Consider the following 20,380-nt stretch of genomic DNA (forward strand, 5'->3'; position numbering starts at 1 on the left):
CATCCTTTCCTTCCAGTGTAAGGAGGGAGAGTGATTGAGCACCAGTTAAGGAGGGCAGACTTCCTTAGCCTATGCCTGCCACAGAAGGCTACCTTGAACATATAGCGTTGGCAAGATGGTTGCTAAGATGGAAGGCATGGGCCTAATGGTAATTTTGTAGAGGTTGAGGCAAAGTCTTCAGAAGGAGAATTATTCCTCTATTGTCTTGAGATGGGTCAGTACTCGGCTAATGTCATCCAAGGACCCTCTATGAGACGTAAGGGTAAGATCATCTGCACGAGCAAACTTCCTTCACTAGTGATTATCATGTCACCATGTTAAAAGGAGTGGAGTTAGTTTATAGCCACCCTGGAGGAGGCCATCATTCAGAGTCCTAAATCAGTTGGTCTGCGACATCCTGAAGCAAGTGCTGAAATTTAAGGACAAGCAGTGTGAAGTTGTTATAGCACTGCTTTCAGAATGAGGCAGCACTTTAGAAATCTCAGAGCCTCCCTAGACATCATACGCAAAGACATTCACTCCGAGAAAACTGGTGGTAAAATCCATCTATCGCGAGAACTGTGAAGCCTTTCACCTATCTTGGCTACATTTAGGCAACAATGTCAGCATGTCTATTGTCAGATAGCTCTGTGGATGGTTGCTGGTAAGGTTGGGCTTTGGATCTTCTGTAAAGGAGTGCTCAAGCAAGTCCCCACGTCTTTACCTTCTTTCTATGGCAAGATCACCGAGTGACCCTTCAGTACCTTGTAAGGCAATTGCAGGATTGCAGGGGTCGCGGTCGGGCAGGGCTGGGCAGCAGCAGAGGTGGGGGCAAACAGGTGTAAAACAAGCCCCTTGACTAATATGGACTCATCCCATTATATTTATCATGAATCACCTGCATTGTACTAACATTGGGAAATATTCAATAATTCCACAATTCATCACTGACGGAAAGGTAAGAGCAGTGTACTCATCTCCAGACACAAAAATGTGTCAATTTTACGGGTGCTGTTCGTTATTCCGAAGGTTCGCTATTTCGAGGGTTCGTTATTTCGAAGGGTCGTCAATCCGAAACACACAAATTCCCTATACCTAGGGTTTCTAATCCGAAAATGAAAAAGGGTTCGTTAATCCGAAGGGTCGTCAATTCGAAATACACAAATTCCCTATACCTAGAGGTTCGTTAATTCGAAAATGAAATAGGGTTCGTTAATCCGAACATTTGTGGCGTTATCCCAAAGGTTCGTCATTCCGAAGATTCATTAATCCGAAAATGAAATTCGGAAAAATGAACCTTCGGACTAACGAATCTTCGGATTAAAGAGCCTTCGGAATAACAAACCTTCGGAATAACGAGCTGTAACCAATTTTACAGTGGAAAGTACACAAGTTCATGCTGATTTGAGGGAGGATTTGAGAGATTTGAGGGAAGGAAGTGGAGTGGTCCTTTTTTTTCAACTTTCCCCTTCCTCATGCTCTTTCTCGGAAGAGGGGATTGAACAGTTTGTATAATATCACTTTTAGATTAGAGTTGTTTTAGGTAGTTCGATATTTTAGACAGTTATCTGTAAATTTCATTTCTGTTATCATCTGAGATTTAGCTTCAGTAAATCAGAGTAAATTTTATGATGTTGAACATCTCAAGGCAAGTAAGTATCAAATGTTCATGTCTAATAATTCCTGATAAACGATCGTGATGTTGTCATCAATTCAAGTTTTATTTTTCCCCAAATTCCTTGTGAAAAATCCAAAATGAGGAACCAGATTTTAATGATTGCATCACAAATAAAACAACCCTAAACAACCTTCTGATTTCTTCTGATTAATCAGCACCCAATTGATAAACAGTGTTGCTGCATGACAAAAAAAGTAGAAAATTCGTTTATTTCTGTGCACATTTTATCGTTCATATTGTACAGGGGTATATGAGTGGCACTCATTTTGAATTTTTGTATTAAGAAGAGCATATAAGATTAAAAAGAATATATTTTCTGTTTGTTTGTTTGCTTGTGTTGCAAGTGGCACTCATCAGATTTGCATTACACACGCAAAACTTGATAACAGCGTACGTATATGTGACTGGAAAAACAGCAAATTTGTCTTCTATTTCTATGCATATTTTTTTTTTTGCCATTCATAAAGTACATGAGTATAGGAATGGCGGCCATTTTGAATTGAAAATAAGCTTGAAATACTAAATGTACCGACATTAAATGAAAATTTTCTTGCATGTGCAAATAGAATTACTCAAGGAACAAAAATTTTACAAAGTTTGATGGAATAATCGGTCATTCAATTGACATAAATGGGATTATCATGGCCAAATTAGCATATCTGGCGGCCATTTTGGATTTTTGCATTTTGCCGAAAATGCTCAAGGTTACGCGAATGGCATCAATCAGATTTGGAATCAGCACCCTCGAATTGACAAGAAACCATCAAAAAACATTGTATATATCGAAAAACAAGGTTAGGTGCACTTTCTATGGAGCCTAGCCTGGACTAGTTGGACTACATGGATCTGAACTACATCTGTGCTGTGCCGTATTGCTCTCTTGCTGTTTTGAGATGTTTGGAATGTAGTACTACCTGATTTAGTGTAAAAAAAGAGCCTTTTTATCTCTGGAAAATTGAACAAAGTCAGCAGATAAAGAGTAACACAGGACTGTAGTGTAGTGAGATCAAGCAAGGCCTTTATGTAAGAAGATACACGGCAATGTACAGGTACTTTAAATCTGCACATCTTGGTCATGTGATTTTTTTACCTCATTTCATTAGTACTGCTATTATGTTGCTTTTTTGCACACCTGTTTTTCCCAATAATCTTCATTTTGATTTTTATTATTTGACAGTGTAAAACATTCATCGTGAATGTAAGCAAACAATAAATGCAATCAACAAAAGTTAATTGAAACAAATACTTACACATATACATTGTACATGCACTGTACATACATGCATACACACACCCATGCACATACAAACTTGACTGTATATCAGGTTCAAGTGAAAAGATATCCATTACAGTGTATGTCATTTTTATTTTTAACTCATCCTTCAAAGTTGCATATTGATTTCTTCACACAGCTTTGATGTAAGGTTTTGACTTTTTTGTTTGTTGCTGTTTTCGTTTACATGGAATGCAAATTAACAGCCTATATATGCAAATGATGCTTAAGTTGAGTAACAAAGATTAGGTGGCATTGTGAGGGTGTCTCAGGGATGCCCTACGTATCAAGTTATTCAGATGTGGGATTAAACTGGCAGGGGGCAAGGGGATGCGGATAGAGGTTTACCGTCCATGCATTGTACAAATTGATCTTCTTCCCTCCCCCCCCCCCCCCCCCAAAAAAAAAAAAAAAGAAGAAGAAGAAGAAGAAGAAGAAATAATAATGATAATAATGAAAATATCAAAAAAAAATGCTGCAGGCAGACTTTGGAAACCATTCTGCAACATGTTCAAGTTTACCTTGATGGATTGAATTATTAATTAATATGATGTTTATTTCTATGTACATTATCAATAACAAAAAAAAAAAAATCACAAACTGTGACAAAGGAAAACAACTCATGACACTGAGAACCATACAATGGAATTATACAATTGACATAAAGGGCTGGGTCAACTAAAAACGCAAAGCATGTGTAATGTGGATCCCTTGCAAAACTTGAAAAGTAAATTACAAGGCAGCCAGAGTTTCTCACGACAACAACAACAACAACAACAAAAGATATAAGTAGTTAAGTTTTCTGTTGCAAGTAATACAGTTGCTGAAATTATGAATTTTCTGTTCAAAGAAAGGAAATTGATAAAGAGATAATACATTAGAAAGAGCAGAGAAGCCAGCAGAGACCTAACACAAACTAAGGTTCAAAGACAAGGAAGTAAAAGACATAAAAGACTAGAGAAGGATCAAATATACTGATCACATTTCAAAAGAATCCCATGGACATTTAGACATAAGTGACCTCGTGACTCAATTAGAATACAAGATGACAAGTGATCACACCATATAATATTTCATGAAAGGCTGCCAAGATGAAGTAAAAGGAAAGTTATTCACAAACAGGATGGTGACCATAAGTACTGATGGATTTATATATGAGACTGCAGTAAAACATATCTAAATTTCTTCTTTTTAGGACCTGAGAGAGGATACATTCTTAGTATCATCTTTAGTTTTAGTACCTAGAGTTAGATTAACCCGTTGAGGATGAGTCCCGGGTATACTCGGGCATGTATCTATGGGAAATGCGTGTTGTAGCAAAATCAAATCGTCCTCAACGGGTTAAACAAACGAAATGGCAGATTGCTTCATCAGAAGCAGAGCTATCAAAAAAGAAAAGTACTTGTAAAGGTCTAAATGTCTTTGTGATTATGATGTGATGAAATTAGAAGATGACAGTGATGACATCGCCTCATAACTCTCCCATTGACCCATACCTTTGTTAATTGACTGTTTCGACATGACATCAAAAAGGCAAATTCACTCAAAAATTTTGTGGCATGGCAATAACTAACTAACTAACTAACTAACTAACTAACTAACTAACAAACGAATGAACGAACAGACAAACAAACACACAAACAAACTAACTAAGTAACTAACTAACTAACTAGCTAATTAACTCTAAATGTGTTTGTGATTATGGTGTGATGAAATTATATACATGTAAGATGATAGTGATGAAATCACCTCATGCTGTACATGTAACTCTTCCAGTGGCCTTCACACATGTCTTTGCTAAGTTCACTGTTTTCACATGAAATCAAAAAGGAAAACTCGCATCAACGTCGTGGCAATAACCCAGCATTGCTGACTTAAGTTGTAGGGGCAAGGGTTAAAGTTAAATCTTCAACTGAAAACATCACTGTTATGCACAAACTAAGACGAGAATTGTTACTGAGTTGATAACATCACCACTGTGGCTCATTTACATATTTGTACCTGACCCAGTATTACTATTCACTGAAAACATCTGAGACTGCAGAGCTTCATAATTTTCCTATCGTACAATGTATGTCTGGTCTTGGTTAAAACTCTGCCACTTCATTTGTCTCATTTTACTCTGTTTGTCAAAGTCAATGGGAACATTGATGTGAAATTGCACTGTAATCAATCTTGACAGGGATTCATCAGACTTTTATTTTTAGCAAATAATCAGACCTTGTGAATAAGCATTAAAAACTGAAAATCCTAGGTAGTTCAAATACAGTCACTGTCTTCAGTGGTTTCCCATTGTAATGTAAACTTAACTCCAGAGAGTGCTAAATGCCATCAATGTAGAGTTTGAACCTGATAACAGTTTTAGTAGAGTACAAGCAGCTCGTTGTTGTTGCCTACAGATAAAAACAGGCTACTTTGTAGTAAAGTAATGCATATGAAGGCACGGTATGTCAAGACAATGTATAATTCCATGTCTGCCACATTTCATATGCTGTCATGTAAAGTGAAAGAGAGTACCCATCTCTGTGAAAGACACCCATAATGCTTTGCAAGTCAGTTCTACTTCCTGTCAGACCTCCAATCATGCCACTAGATCACCGATCATAAAGAACACAACCCCCACCCCTCCCGATAGTATTAAAGTTAATTCCCCTCATACAAAATCACTACAAGTTTGATGGGCATTTTTTTTGCTTTGTCAGTATAGTCCAAGGAATGACTGTGTAAATATGCAAACATGATTATCATATTCTTATCATGACAAAGCAATCCTATGAATGATTTTCACAAAAAAAAAAATTTAGGACAAGCTTTGGACTCTTGTTGCAGACCATCTATCGACTAATACTCAAGCATCTCACTTTTGTGAGTATTTCTGTCGAAAGCACTTAAATAGCGAGGAGAAGCAAAGTGTGCATTACTGACCTTTAAGACCAGGAAGAATTTTGGAAGTGAAATGAACACGAACAGGGTAGTACAATGTATCTTGAAGACTGAGCATCGGTTTGATATCACTGTTTTTCTCTCCTCTTCCTTCCCTTTCTTTGTCTATCATCTGTCACGTGCTATATCTCTCTTTGCCCCTGAGAGAAACTGCAACAACAACATGAAAGAAAACAAGGTTGAAAAGAGTATGAACTTTAATACCAGATGGGCATAGAGCCTAGCGTGGAATTATTCAAGCTCATGAAGTGCTCTTTAAACTTGTTCAAGTTCTATCAAAACTGTTAGTGATTTCGTGTGCTTTGATTTTAACTTCCTCCTTCACTGTTTCTGTATTAGATTTGCTGCTGACAAAGCAGTGAAGTAGCAAAAATGAAATATGATTGCAATATCACATGACCATTAGACACCAGTGCTTTGCTTTAATTGCCTTTTCTTGACATTCTTTGAAAGAACCTCGTAAACTCTCAGAGTGTGCATGCAATATCTGGACATAAAATTTATGGCCATTATTCTCTCCCTGCTATGCGTGCATAAGTTACAGTCTATACAGAGTTTGCTTAATATTTTAATGTGATCCAAAAGGTCAAAGTGCCACATTTCGATCTTTAACCCTGGGAGTCTTGTAGATCATGGCGTCGGTGAAGCCATTGTTTAATTGTTTGATTGAAATCCTTTTGAAATGATCTAGATGGTGAGCATAATCTCTGATGGCATCAGATCCCAGAAACTACAATTGGATGATTTGGTGCCTTTTTTTATCATTTTTGATTGTTAGTGTTTCATTAAGCACAGTGCTAGACAAGTTTTCTGTGATTTTAGTCCTTTGTTGTCTTGTGCTTTGACTATTTTTGTTTGTCTGCAGATTTGGCAAACAGATTTTTAATTTTAAACTTAGTTCATATCTTATATTTCTGAAATTGGCAAAGTCGTGAAAATGTCTTTCTTACCTTGAACAGATTTAAAGAATTCATCTAGTTCCATCCGATTTTCATCCAATGTAAAGATATGCTGTGAAATTTAGAGGTGCAAAGTCAATGATGAAAAGATTATAATTTTTGCGGCAAAATGTCCAGAGGATTTGATGTGTTGACCCTGTCATCCTTTTACATTTATGTCCACCGCAGGGCTTTTGAAGCATCTGAGAGCCCTTCTGTAACTACAACTGTAGATGTTAATGCAGTTTGTAGTGATCACAGTTGTGTTGGGAAATACTGACACATTTGGAACAGCAGTGTAAATACATTGTTCATGTATGTGAATTTACATAATCTGTTATACAAGCAGGATACACAAACTTTGATAATGGAACACCTAGATTGCATCAATCCTGAGTCTTGTTTTCATTTTTTTTTTTTTTTTAAATCATGAAACTTATGAGTACATTCTCTCACTTGTCAACAATTGATGTTCCGGAGAAAGTAATTAGAGCAGGCCATTTGGAAGTGATAAAGTGCAGGCATGGCAATTCACACTTCCTTTTTGTTTTGTTTCATAATTAACTTGTTAATGATATTGATATAAGTTGCCTTAAAAGAGAATATCCATCAGTGGTCTAAAGATTCTTCATTGTGACTAATTACTTGTTTTAGTTCCTCTGTTCACTTTTCCACAATTTCCTTCTCTTTGTCCTTTTCATTATTGTTTTTTAATGCCTCTGCTTTAAAAGATGCAGGAGTCATTATACATTACTGTACGAGCTGAAATTTTCGCGGTGATTTTATTTTCGCGAATTTCGCGAAGCGAATTGCCTTCTAACCGCGAAAATAACAACACGCGATTAACTAAGTTCACTTAGACCCTCATAACCGCGAAATTAACAACACGCGAAAATGTCCGCCAAGTAGCGATTCACGAAAATATCTGTACGCGAAAATTTCAGCTTGTACAGTACCTAAAAAGATTCTAGAGATCCAATTGGTTGATTGCTCATCTTGTTACATGCAGTTAAAACTACCATTGCATGCTGTCACTGTTGAGTGTGCAACCCATTTGTCGATCAGTTTTGGATATTGCACGCTGACGTCACCCATTTACATGATATAGGCTTCTAATCAGCTCGTAGTTTTTCGCCATTGAATGCTTCTGATGTCACCATGCACATTATCTTTAAGGAAGAGAGGTTCGCAGTAATACCATGTGTATATAGTCCTTGAAAAGACTGTTGTTTAATAGAAGAAAATGCTTGGAAGAGGATAGTGAAGGAGGGAAACGACACAGGGAGAGTGTAAATAAGGCAAATAGTGATAGTCGAAGGGCAGTGGTGAGCTGGAAGTTGAGGTTGCAGTAATGGAGAATCTTCATCACTTCTCTCTCTTACCTCCATAATCTTCCAACCTTCTCCAGCCACCTCTCCTCGCTCCTTTCTGGTTCATCTTTTTCCTCCCGTAGACTTCCGAACTCTTCACTTGATTCTCACTCTATTCTGTCCCTGTCTCCAATTTTCCCATCTCAATTATTGCCAGATGCTGGTAGCACTGGGAGCCATCCAGTTTAGAGTCTTCAAACTGCGTATACAGTATGACTTGTAAAAAAAAGTGAGCTTATACTCTCTTTGTGTACAACCTGTGTGTACCTATTATCAATGGCATTCTCCTGTGGTGGTCTTGAAAGGGTTTAAACACTGTTAACCCATTTATTTTTTTTTTTTGGTTTCTTAATTGTAAGAAGAATAAATGTGGAGGGAAAAAAAATCAGACCTCCTTATTGGTACATGGTATCAACACTTTTCCTTTCTTCCTTGCTATATTAGGTTCTACTGGTTCATCAATGTTGGCTCAGGTATTGCGTATTCCCTCGTGGTCTACGTTCAGCAGGAGCACGGATTTGCTCTCGGTTTCACCATACCCGCCATCTCCATTCTCCTCTCGCTGATCATATTCGTGGCGAGCCGCAGCAGCTACTTCACCCTACCACCACAAGGTGGAGCCGTTCATCCTTTGGTGACATTAGTATCACCTTCCTGTAGCCATTGTACTGTATAAGTTGCTATTTTCGCGAGGATTTAATTTTCGCGAATTCATGAATCAGTGTTGGACTGCAAGTTTAACAACACGCGAAAGTGTCACCATACACTAGGGTAATAATGAACTTTATATGACGGCATGTATCAATTCGCAAAAACAAAATCTAGTGAAAATGTCTGTTAGCTCCACATTCGCGAAAAAGTCAGTTATCTCCTCATTTGCGAAAATAATTATCTTTACGTGAAAATAACAGCTTATACAGTATTTTGCGCTATGGTTTGCCTCTTATTCTTGGGTTTTTGAAGTTGGTACAACTATGAAGTTTTACAAAAGCCATTGTTTCATAGTTGGTTTCATAATAGATGTCATAAGACTATACTTTTCTTGACAAGTAAAGGGTGTGTACAGTTCTGGTTGAGGTGAGGATTTAGCTTTTAACGTTTTGCGAGATATTCAGAAACAACTCTATGAGATGTCGAAGAGCATGCAATTCTAAGGGGTATCAAAAGTTTATTTAATGAAAATCGGTTTTGAAATGGCTGAGATATCCAAAAACAGGGTGAAACAAAGAGATCCTAATAAAAGGTGTGGCCTGTCGCCTTTTATTATTATCACTTTTTTGGATATCTCAGCCATTTGAAAAACAATTTTCATCAAATAACATTGAATCCTTCTTAGAATTACGTGCTCTTTCATATTTCACAAGAGGTTTCTCATTATCTCACTTAGGAATGTTAAAAACATGAATCCCCACCTCAACCAGTACTGTACAGTCCCTTTAAGTTCAAGTTGTTTGGGCACATGTCCATGTCTTGTGCTATATGAGTTTTTCCAAACTACCATTTTTAACCAACTGCTTAATTATTTCTCAAAATAATGTATGAGAGAGAAGAGAAAACATCTGCAAATGTTCCAAGTGTTGGATATTTTGTAGTCATTGATACAAGATATAAAATATCCTGTGCAACAATTAAAAAAAAAATTACCATGCTGCATGAAGGCGAACTACACTGTAGCTGTCATTCTCACAGGCAAGGCGTGATGGATATTTACCGCTCTTTCGCCCTCACAGGGAGTGTTCTGACCGACGTGATAAAGATCACGCACGAGGGCGCCACACAGTGCAGAAAGCCCGCGCCAGATGGAGAAGTTCTGGACAGCTGCATCGACCGGGCCAAGCTGTCCAAGGGTGGACATTATGAGGACAGCGATGTGGAGGACGTCAAGAACCTGGGCAGAATCATTCCCATCTTCATTCCCATCATCATCTACTGGACCATATACAGCCAGGTACCTTTTCCCCTAACACATTGTAGCTTTAAAAACATTGTTGGCCTTTCAGCAGTGAGACACAAATTATGAGACTGCAGAATTGATGGCAACATATATGTTGGTAGTCATATCACAACTTCAAAATCATCCAACTATTTGTTGTCAGTGCAAGTTAGGACATGCACAGTCAGTCCCACAAGTAAACTTTCAGCATGTACATGTAGTACACAGCTAGTCATACCTGTCATTCTCTACTCTCTCTTGTAATGTATTTGTGAGGGGCCATTGAACTGGAGGATGCAAGTAACAGTTCAATTAGCATGAAAAGTATAACTGTATAGCAAGGTAATGGGGAATGTTTATCAAGTCTGATGAAAATGTTTCAATATGATTGTAGATTTTCTGATATTTTCCCTTAATGAAACTCCCTGTCATTAGGAAACGTGATTATGGTAAGCCATGTGTAAAGTTGACACACCTTGGACTGCAGAAAATCTGTCAGTTTTATAGATTGAAATGTGGGAGTTGACTATGCATGGAAGTCAACGACATAACAAAATATCTGGATTCTTTTCATTGTGTCGACTTACGTGATTCATCAACATTTGATATACGACATCTACTTTCACAGGTTTTAGGCTGGATATTATAAATCCATTGCTTTCCTTTGGTATACATATCTGTTAGTGTTTTTATGTTCATCACTGGCATTACTTGATCATATATTATGTCAACAAATGCTATTTACTCATCATAGGTGACTGCCAAGTTATGTTGTATTGTTCATGGAAACTTTTATCTTATTGATCGTTGACCGCACATTGTAACATGCTCAGATCACATGTCTGTCTGTTTGTTTGTCAAACCTTGCAATTTATGTAAACAAGTCTAACTACATCCTCTCCTGCCACAGATGTCCTCTACATATCTCCTGCAAGCAGAGAGGATGAAGCTCAAATATGGGAAGTTTACATTGCCCGCTGCTGCGCTGAATCTCTTCAACGTCATCATCATCCTCATCCTCATTCCGATTGTGGACCGCTTCATCTACCCCTGCTTTGAGAAGCTTGGCCTGCCACTTAGCATGCTGAAGAGAATTGGTATGGCCAACCTATGTTTATGTATTCCAGCCTCGTCCAGTACTCCCAAGTGTTTTACAATACACTTCTCTCCTACTAAACATTGCTTCTGCATCTTCTTCCCTCACTACATCCTCCCTCCCCCCTATATGACGAGTCAATGTCCTTTCTTACCATCACTTGTGCTGAGAGTATGAGAAAGACACTCACTGTTGGGGGGGGGGGGGGGGGGGGGGGGGGACAAAACCTCATTTCTCAAAAACGTCAAATGTTCAGGAGAGCGAAAAAAAATGTGGCAGCCAAAGCACTGTAACAAATTGGAGTGTCTTTGAATTGACATCCCTTGGTGACTTCACTTTGAGGGTAAGACAACTATGATTTGGACAGGACATCAGTTAAGTGATTATCTGACAATTAAGCCAAACAGGTAAATTTCACCAAACTTTGAGATGCAAGGTCTTGTCATGTACACCACCAAATGCACTGCTGCTTGCTATCTTTTTCTTCCTTCTTCCTTTTTTTTTTTTTTTTGAAACCAAACTCTGTCCAGGCATTGGCATGATCTTGGCGACGGGGTCAATGCTGGTTGCAGCGGGCATAGAGTACGTCAGGAAGGACATCATGCGTGAAGGTGGTTGGACGGAGCAAGAGGTCGGAGACAAGATGTACAATGCCTCGGATTTCAGCGTCTTCGCACAGATACCACAGTACGCTCTGATTGGAGCCAGCGAAGTGTTCACCAGTATCACAGGTAATGCATCCAACAGGTGTACCCATGGTTGCTGTATACGGCATATGGCCCATTCTCAGTAAAAGTGTGCAAATACGGAATTTTGGTGTCGCCGACATTCCATGACAGTTTGCGGTTCCCTGAAACCTATTAGATACTATCTAAATGTTTATGATATATCATGAGGACATTATTTGTTAAAAATAAACACGATCAAATGCGGTTGTCTGCCTTTTTGTATAAAATTTTGCTGTTAAACTTCGTTAAGACCCCCAAAACGCAGTGTCGCCGGCTATTTTAGAATTATGTTTTATTGCTCCTCTCCGTCCACAAACACACTTTCCAAATATCATTTGCATGGATGATGAGCATATCATATGTGCTAATCACAATACTCGAAAAGTTCCAAAATTTTTATCGACTTCTTTTTTATAGCCTTTTGAAACCTGTCGCCAAATTCACCGCCAGATACGTTACCAGTTTCTTAAGTGTTACAGCATTGTGATAATAACAAGACTATGCAATGACCCTGTGTATATGAAACCCTGAGGATATACCTCATACATTACAAGTACTTAGATTTTTTGTGCGACAGCTTTTTATTGAGAATACGGTACAATGTTTGAAATATCGGTTTTCTACATTTTCATTTGGACAGATACGTTACATACATTTCACGCCACCCACTGCGACAGATATTGCAATGTCAGACAAATTGTATATTACACAATACTCCTCGGAATGATGCATCGATTCAACATCAAAGTTCAGTACAAGTGAGAAATATTCGGTAGATATCGCTCTCATAATAACATGATCGACCATATACGTTACCACGGACACGTTACCCCAGATACGTGACCGAATTTTGCTCATTGGTCTTGTGCTTCCAGGGGATCAAATCTGGTCAAAATTCATCCCTACACATTACATGCTTCGTTTTGTTGGACCTCAGGATTATATTCTTACACCAAAAGGACAGGGAGGTGAAAAAGAGCAACACTTCCACATGATTTTTCTTTCTGCGTCAGTGTCTCACAACTTAATGCCAAGTTTTCCGACAGATACGTTACCACATAATCAAAATGCTGAAAAAAAATTGTAAATGTTTTGACAAACAAATCGTTGTGTGCTCACAAACTCAAAAGTTCTATTCTATAAAACCCAGCCACTTTCATATTCTATGCAACAACTTTTAATGTTTATTATACCCCCGCCAAACGAAGTTTGAAGGGGGTATATAGGAATCAGCGGACGGTCGGGCGGTCGGGCGGTCGGTCGGGCGGTCGGTCCGTTGCAAATCTTGCGTCGCGAACTACTTCCTCAGTTTTCAACCGATTCCCATAAAACTTGGCACAGATGTGTGCCTTGGGTTGTAGATGTGCAAGACGTATTTTTTGACAGTACCCAAAAGTACGTTGCCATGGTAACGGCATATTATGGGCAAAAATGGGTACAAATCTTGCGTCGCGAACTCCTCCCACAGTTTTTGATCAATTTTTATGAAATTAGGTACAGATGTTCATCTGAATATGTTAATGTGCAAGACACATATTTCCGCAGTGGCAAAAAGTGCGTTGCCATGGTAACGGCATGTTATTGGTAAAATATAGGGCAAAATGCTTCATGGCAAAACTGCTTCATTAGTGTTCTTCCAATTCTCATGGAATTCATATTGAATGTTTGTCCGTAGGATATAGGTCAGCATGACACATTTCTTGACAGTGACAAAAAGTATGTTGCCATGGTAACAGCTCACATATTATGAGCCAAAATGATGGAAAATTTTGTGTTGCAAACTACTTCCTCAGTTTTTGCCCAATTTCCATGAAACTTGGTAAAGATGTGTGCCTTTGGTTGTAGATGTGCAAGACGCATTTTTCGACAGTACCCGAAAGTACGTTGCCATGGTAACGGCATATTAATGGCAGAAGATCAAGGAAAGATCTTGCGGATTTAACTACTTCCTCAGTTTTTTGACCAAAGCTTATGAAATGTTGTTTTGACCAAAGCTTATGAAATGTTGTTTGGCGGGGGTATAACCAGTCGCTGTAGCGACATTTCTAGTTTTACAAGACGAAGCTATGATTCAGCATATCAGTTTTTTGCTTTTCAGATTTAGCAGATACGTTTCGTATTATTCAGGGCACCCACGGTGACAAATAATGTTATGTAAAACAAAGTGTTCATAAAACAATTCTGCATAGAATGACGCTTCCATAAAAAATCAAAATTACACTGTATGTTCAAATGAGGAATATTCAGTAGAAATTGCTCTGTAACTTCACCGACAGATTCATTTACGGTACGCCAGATACGTTACCTAACTTTGACAGAGTAAAAAGTAGTTTATGAAAAGCTTCCGAGAAAAGTTTCAGTGTTCTGTTGCATATTTATTCTAGTGTTTTTCAACATATGAAGAACTACTCAAGATTCATTGATAAGTTGAACAATTATTTATTCATTTTCATTAAAAGGGGTGAGCCAAATACGTTACCATAGATCAAACAACTTTTTAGTATATCGAGTTCATAGAGACTGTACCTACTTCCTTCTAAGTGCCTGCAAAAATATGTTTTTTAAACCTTATTTGCATTATCCATCACAACTTAATGAATATTTATAGTCAGATGGATAAATACATTCAGACGTTAGATGAGAATATTCTGTGAATGAAGAACTCAGCTCTCACATTTAGGGCTCTTTTCCAGTACATTTCATATTTTAAATATTACGTACAATGTTTAAAATGGTTAATTTGGGCTTACATCATTCATTTTTACATCAATAAAATACGCAGATGATACTGTCATCACAGGTTATCTTGCATCTGATGATATTGAAGCATACACCAGCACAGTTGAAAGTTTTGTAAAATGGTGTGATGATCATTTCCTACTGTTAAATGTGTCGAAAACAAAGGAGTTGATCATAGATCACAGACGTAATGCCACTGAGCATAGGGCAGTTACAAGTCACGGGGTAGTAGTGGAACAAGTCCAGGAATACAAGTACTTGGGTACGACCATAAGCAACTCACTAAACTGGTCAAAAAATATCGAATCATTGCAGAAAAAAGCAAATCAGAGGCTTTACTTCGTTAGGACCCTGAAAAAGCTCCATGTGGAAGACAGACTCGTTGCTCTATTCTACAACTCCATCATTGAGAGTGTTCTAACTTATAATATTGTGTGTTATTTTGCCCAAGCAACAAAATGTGATTTGAAGAAGCTAAATCGTCCCAGAAAAATAGTCCAACGCTTATTAGGGCTAGACTTCCCATCCCTCGATGATGTCTATCAAGAGAGAGTTGCTTCCATACTGCGGAAGATTATGCAGGACCCCACCCACCCACTCAACGAAAACTTTACCTTCAACCGTTCAGGTATTCGCTTGTGTGTTCCACGTACTCAGAAAACCCGTTTCAGGCAATCGTTCATCCCTAACGCCATACATCTCTATAATGCGCAAGTCCGAAGGTCTGTGTCACACCCGTCATGAATACCTTACCCAGATATCAATTGATTGTAATAGTTATGGATAATCTCATTTTTCTTTTGGTGTATCAGATGTAACATTGATGTAACATTACATTGATGACGTAATTCTGAAATATTTGTGTGTAAGAAGAATTTACTCACACAAACACACACACACACGTGCACCCATACACACACTCACACATACAAAATACATACCACCCTTACTCACACTATATCTCATATTACTCTCAAATGCTATTGCACACACATACATCTCACCATGTATATATATATTTTTGTAACTTAAACTCATATGTTGTAATTAAAGATCATATTATATTGTTTTTTTTTTCTTTAAACGAAAACATTATATGAGCAATTATTGAAAGTTTTCTTTTTATGACTTATATGACACAGAACTTTTTGGCCAAAATTGATTTACAAGACAGTTGTATATTATCCATACTTGGTCTATTTCATATGCTATCCTTATGTATACATTGGGCAAGCAGAATTATATGTTATGCAATATGTACCTTTGAACTATGATGAATTTGTCAATTTGTAATATGTAATTGTAATTTTTTGTCTTGTTCACTATGTGGACTACATGTAAAAAAACCAGTGAAAAGAGAATTTCCTTTATGGACAATAAAGCAATTCATTCATTCATTCATTCATTCATTCATCAATTCATAAGGTAAATAATTAAACAGGTGATATTTATTACTTCATACACAACTAAAATTATTAGTCATATTTTACCAGATACGTTACCAAAGGCAATTCGATGTTTTTCAATAGTTATTTCCCCGGGAAAGCAATTCATATTTGTTTCCTGTGCAAATTCCAGATCGGATCGTTCCCTTTGCATGATTTGTGGCATTCGAAACTTTATTTGTAGGCGAAGTTTGTTAAAAATACAAAGTGAATCTTAAGGTTGTATTTCATTTCAGCAAAAAACATATTTCAACCTACCACACAGAAATAATTTCTACCAATTAGCAAGGGATGACAACGTCTTTACCTCTTGAAAAAACCCAATATCTTTAGGGGGGACAGATGTCTTTTCCTGAACAGAAATTGGATCAAAACAATGAATTTAATTCAAAGTTAGGAGTCCATTACAACATGTAAATTTTGCGGTGACGTATCTGATTGGCGATCAAAAATCATATATGATGCTCTATTTCAAGTCATTTTTACTCAATGAATGGCCATCATTTAGAATGTTCCACTTTTTGTTTCGTATTTGACCGGTTTTGAAGTTACCAAAAACACATCTTTGAATGTATTACTTTGTGGTTGATTTTTCGGTTTTACTCACATGGAATTGAACACTTAATGTGAGAATGAACCATATATTCAGCGAGTCTAATTTTTTTGTGGTTTGGGTCTTTCAAACAATTTGATGTGATTGAGTGGTTAAATTCGTGATCATAGAGTACAATAATGAACAGAGAAATTGTGTAAACATTCATGTTTGGATCATAGTTATTATTTTCACTTATTGTTAAATATGTAAATAGCACTCTCAAAATTTGCACCAAAAAAAACCCCTGCAAAACATGTGGCATATACAGTATTCTGTGGGTGTGTCTAAAGAGTTGGCAAGATGCCTGAAAAGGAGCAGGAATTAGACATATTTTCAAGAGTTGTTAGGGATATCTTTTTGTTTTGCCGCAATAATGCTTTTTTCCTCACTACTCTTCTGTGGATGTAATGTGGTGCATTTTCATGATTTGGTGATAAAACTATAAAACTAGGTAGTAGTTTCTATTGTTGATAAGAACATGAATGCATTTTGTAGGAATATCATTGTAGTTCTACCTATTCAACGTAAGAATTCAAATTTTGATACTGAGAGATGTATCCATGTTAAATATTTATTCACGTTCGTTATTGTCATGATGTTTTACTTTGGGGTGCTACAGGCCTAGAATTTGCCTACTCCCAGGCACCAGCTTCAATGCAGGGAATAATCATGGGTCTCTTCCTGATGACAACTGGTCTGGGGAGCTACCTGGGATCCCTTCTCATTGTTATTGTCAATGCTGCTTCATCCAGTAAGACCCTAGCCTAAGCCCGTCGTGCAGGACTGCTTCTATGATCGATGGAATACTGTAAAAGTAGTTTCTTTCGCGGTGGTTTTATTTTTGCGCTTTTCGCGCTTTGAGGTTGAACCGCGAATTTAACATCACGCAAAAATGTTTTGAACGCGTCGCTTGTACAACGCTATCATTACCGACAGCGAATTTAAACACACGCGCAACAGTCCGCACCGATGGAAACAGCGAAAGTTTCTGTACGCGAAAGAAACCACTTTTACAGTATCCGTCAATGTGTGTGTGTGTGTGCGTTTTTGTTCTCATAAATGGCTTCAATTAGGGATATTGTATAGTGTTTCATTCCAGACGACCAGGGATACATTTCACATCGGGCATATGCCCGCTCAGAGTACTTGAAATGAATAAAAAAGCAACAACAAAAACAGCATCACATATTATGCAAAGGGAAACCAACAAGGAGCCCCTCCCCATCTTTGACCATTACGACAGATTCATCCCTTAGGGGTACAGTAGGGGTAGATAATGCATGTGCCCGTTGTGCATATTTTGGATTTGACTGCAGGCGAATAGTACTTCACATTATTTGAATGGGACATTTCTAAAACGTTTGTACGTATCCTTATTTGTTGTGCGTGCACCAATCGAAGCTTGTTTTTTCACTTTCTATACTTGATTTTGATATTTTTTTTGATGGTTTTCAATTTCAATAAGCCAGTCTATTGGAATATAGAAATACATGTGTTGTAGAAACATAATTATAATGATATATGAACGTTTAACTTGAGAAAACTATCATATCCCCAGTTAGAGCATCTTACAAGAATATGTGTGTGTGTCTGTGCGTGTGTGTGTTTGTGTGTGTGTGTGTGTTAGCGACACTGTGACTAGTTGGTGCTGATTGCTGTCTTTGTGCTTGTCCCACCCAGTGAGCTACAAAGAGTCGTCGGCGTCATTGGTTTAGGTTACTTCAGTATGTGTGAGGTAGAATGGGGTCCACTTTGCAGAGCTCTCACCCAGCTGTTTTGATACCTGGTTCAGACATCACCCTTTCACATATGTGACTGTGCATCACAAAACGAACAAAAAGTTGCACGCACTGATTTTGTGTGAGAGCGCAAAATAGGTGAAATAGGTCAACCTAGCCAATCTTGACTTTTTCATATTTTCTGAAAGAGCAAGTCTTCTTCTACATCATACTAAAGTTTGAGATCATAAAACAAAAAGAAAATTGGGTTATCAGGAGTTTTTCTGGAACACTTTTAGTGGAATAGTGTGATTAGGTGTTTCTCAAAGAGTCTTCTTTTCATTTCTTAAAAACCCTGTCCATGCTCATCACTTTCAACTCCAATAACTTTAGAAGGGATAACCCTACTGCTTTGAAAGTTGGCATTTATCATCAACAAAATGTGTTAATAAGGCGTGCACAGTTTCAGCCTAATCTGTTAATCCCTTCATTGTTGTTGCTCTGGTGGTTATCATCCTGTTATTTGTTCCATTCATTGCATAGCTAGCTCGGCTTGTTAAAGATTAGATGCTTGAATAGACCCTGTCCTTCAGAGCCTCTTTGCTCAGTTCACACTTTTCCAGGGTGTGTACTTTCTTGCCAGTATTTAGATAGGTTAGGAGAGTCCATTTGGATTGAGTTATATATCATTTTAAAGCTTAGAGTCTGCTCTTTCAGAATCTGCCCTTAACTAAAGATCTATATCTGGCGACTTTTGTTCGATTTGTGGTGCAGGGTCACATATGATCTGTACTGGGTCTTATCCATGATACATGGCATGGTAATGCTAAATGTTGGCTCATATATATATGGTCTCACTGGACCTCAAGTTAACCCTATAACCCACTCTGTCAAGGCAGAAAGCAGGGGGAATAATAATACCCATAACATATGTCGGTAGCAAGTCGAGAAAACGTGTACTTTTCATAATAAAATGAAACTTTGTGGAATTCTCTTCATATTTTCTTTATATCGTTGTACATACACATCACAAACTGTAGTAGTGCTCTCATTCAGCGATAGCAGCGCTGAAACTTTCAAGATTCGCATATTGACCACATGTGCAGATGGTACAGTGGAGGTTTAAGATGTCTTACAATTTGTTTTGGTTTGGTCTGCATTTTTTATTGGTCCAAACAGTCTCTCTTCATATAAAAAATGTATTCAAGTTGCCTTTTAACAATAAAACAAAGCAAACGCGACATTTACCCTGAGAGAAATAATTCTGCCGAATCGTTTCTGCCATTCAGATACCTGGCTTCCAGACGAAATCAACAACGGCTACCTGGAGAATTTCTTTTTCCTCCTGGCTGGCCTGATGGTGGTAGATTTCTTCTTCTTCATCGTCATTGCCCACAACTACCGTTATGTAGGAGAAGTGGGTGAGTTGAAGCTGCCAAATGAGGATGAGTACATTTACAACTCAGAGACAGAGACCCTACTCAAAAGGTCCGGATCCGATCCACGTAGAGAGAATGCCTACGAAAAGATTTAAGCATGAAAAACATATATGAGGGAAATATTTGTGACTGTATTTATGATGGGAAAATGCAAACTACTTTTATTTTGTGAAAAAAAAAGGAAAATGCTATGAGATCTTGTGCAATGCTTCTGATATTACATTATTTACTCATATTTTTTTTAATTTTGTGAAAATCTGCCAGTATTTAAAGCCAAACATTGATGGCCCAGTGCCAGTAGCATGAGTTGTATTAATCCGTAAGTAGTTTGGTACAAGAAGACAATGGAGTGCTTGCAAGTTCACATTTCAGGGGCCAGAGAAGGCACTTGCTACATTGCTAGGAGTGAACAGAACTTTGAAATACAAGGATTAGCTTAATGAGGTTGAAGAAGTTTGCCACTGCTTGCTAGCGTGTTATTTTGTATTTATTCATGTATTTTTTGA

The 20,380-nt window shown here is 37.8% G+C and overlaps 1 protein-coding gene across 1 annotated transcript; it reads left to right on the forward strand.

Moving 5' to 3' along the window:
• Positions 1 to 8,625: 8,625 nt before the first annotated feature.
• On the forward strand, positions 8,626 to 20,380 carry LOC139737782 (solute carrier family 15 member 4-like; the record flags this gene model as incomplete). The annotated part of the gene is made up of 6 exons (XM_071648457.1): positions 8,626 to 8,795; positions 9,912 to 10,129; positions 11,025 to 11,211; positions 11,741 to 11,941; positions 17,337 to 17,468; positions 19,725 to 20,380. Coding segments are annotated over 6 exons (1,153 nt in total), but the record flags the coding sequence as incomplete, so codon positions are not given.

The sequence above is a fragment of the Diadema antillarum genome, unplaced genomic scaffold (assembly GCF_040938485.1).
Source record: "Diadema antillarum isolate AM-2024a unplaced genomic scaffold, OU_Dant_1.0 seq00000705_RagTag, whole genome shotgun sequence".
In the NCBI taxonomy this organism is placed as follows: Eukaryota; Metazoa; Echinodermata; class Echinoidea; order Diadematoida; family Diadematidae; genus Diadema; species Diadema antillarum.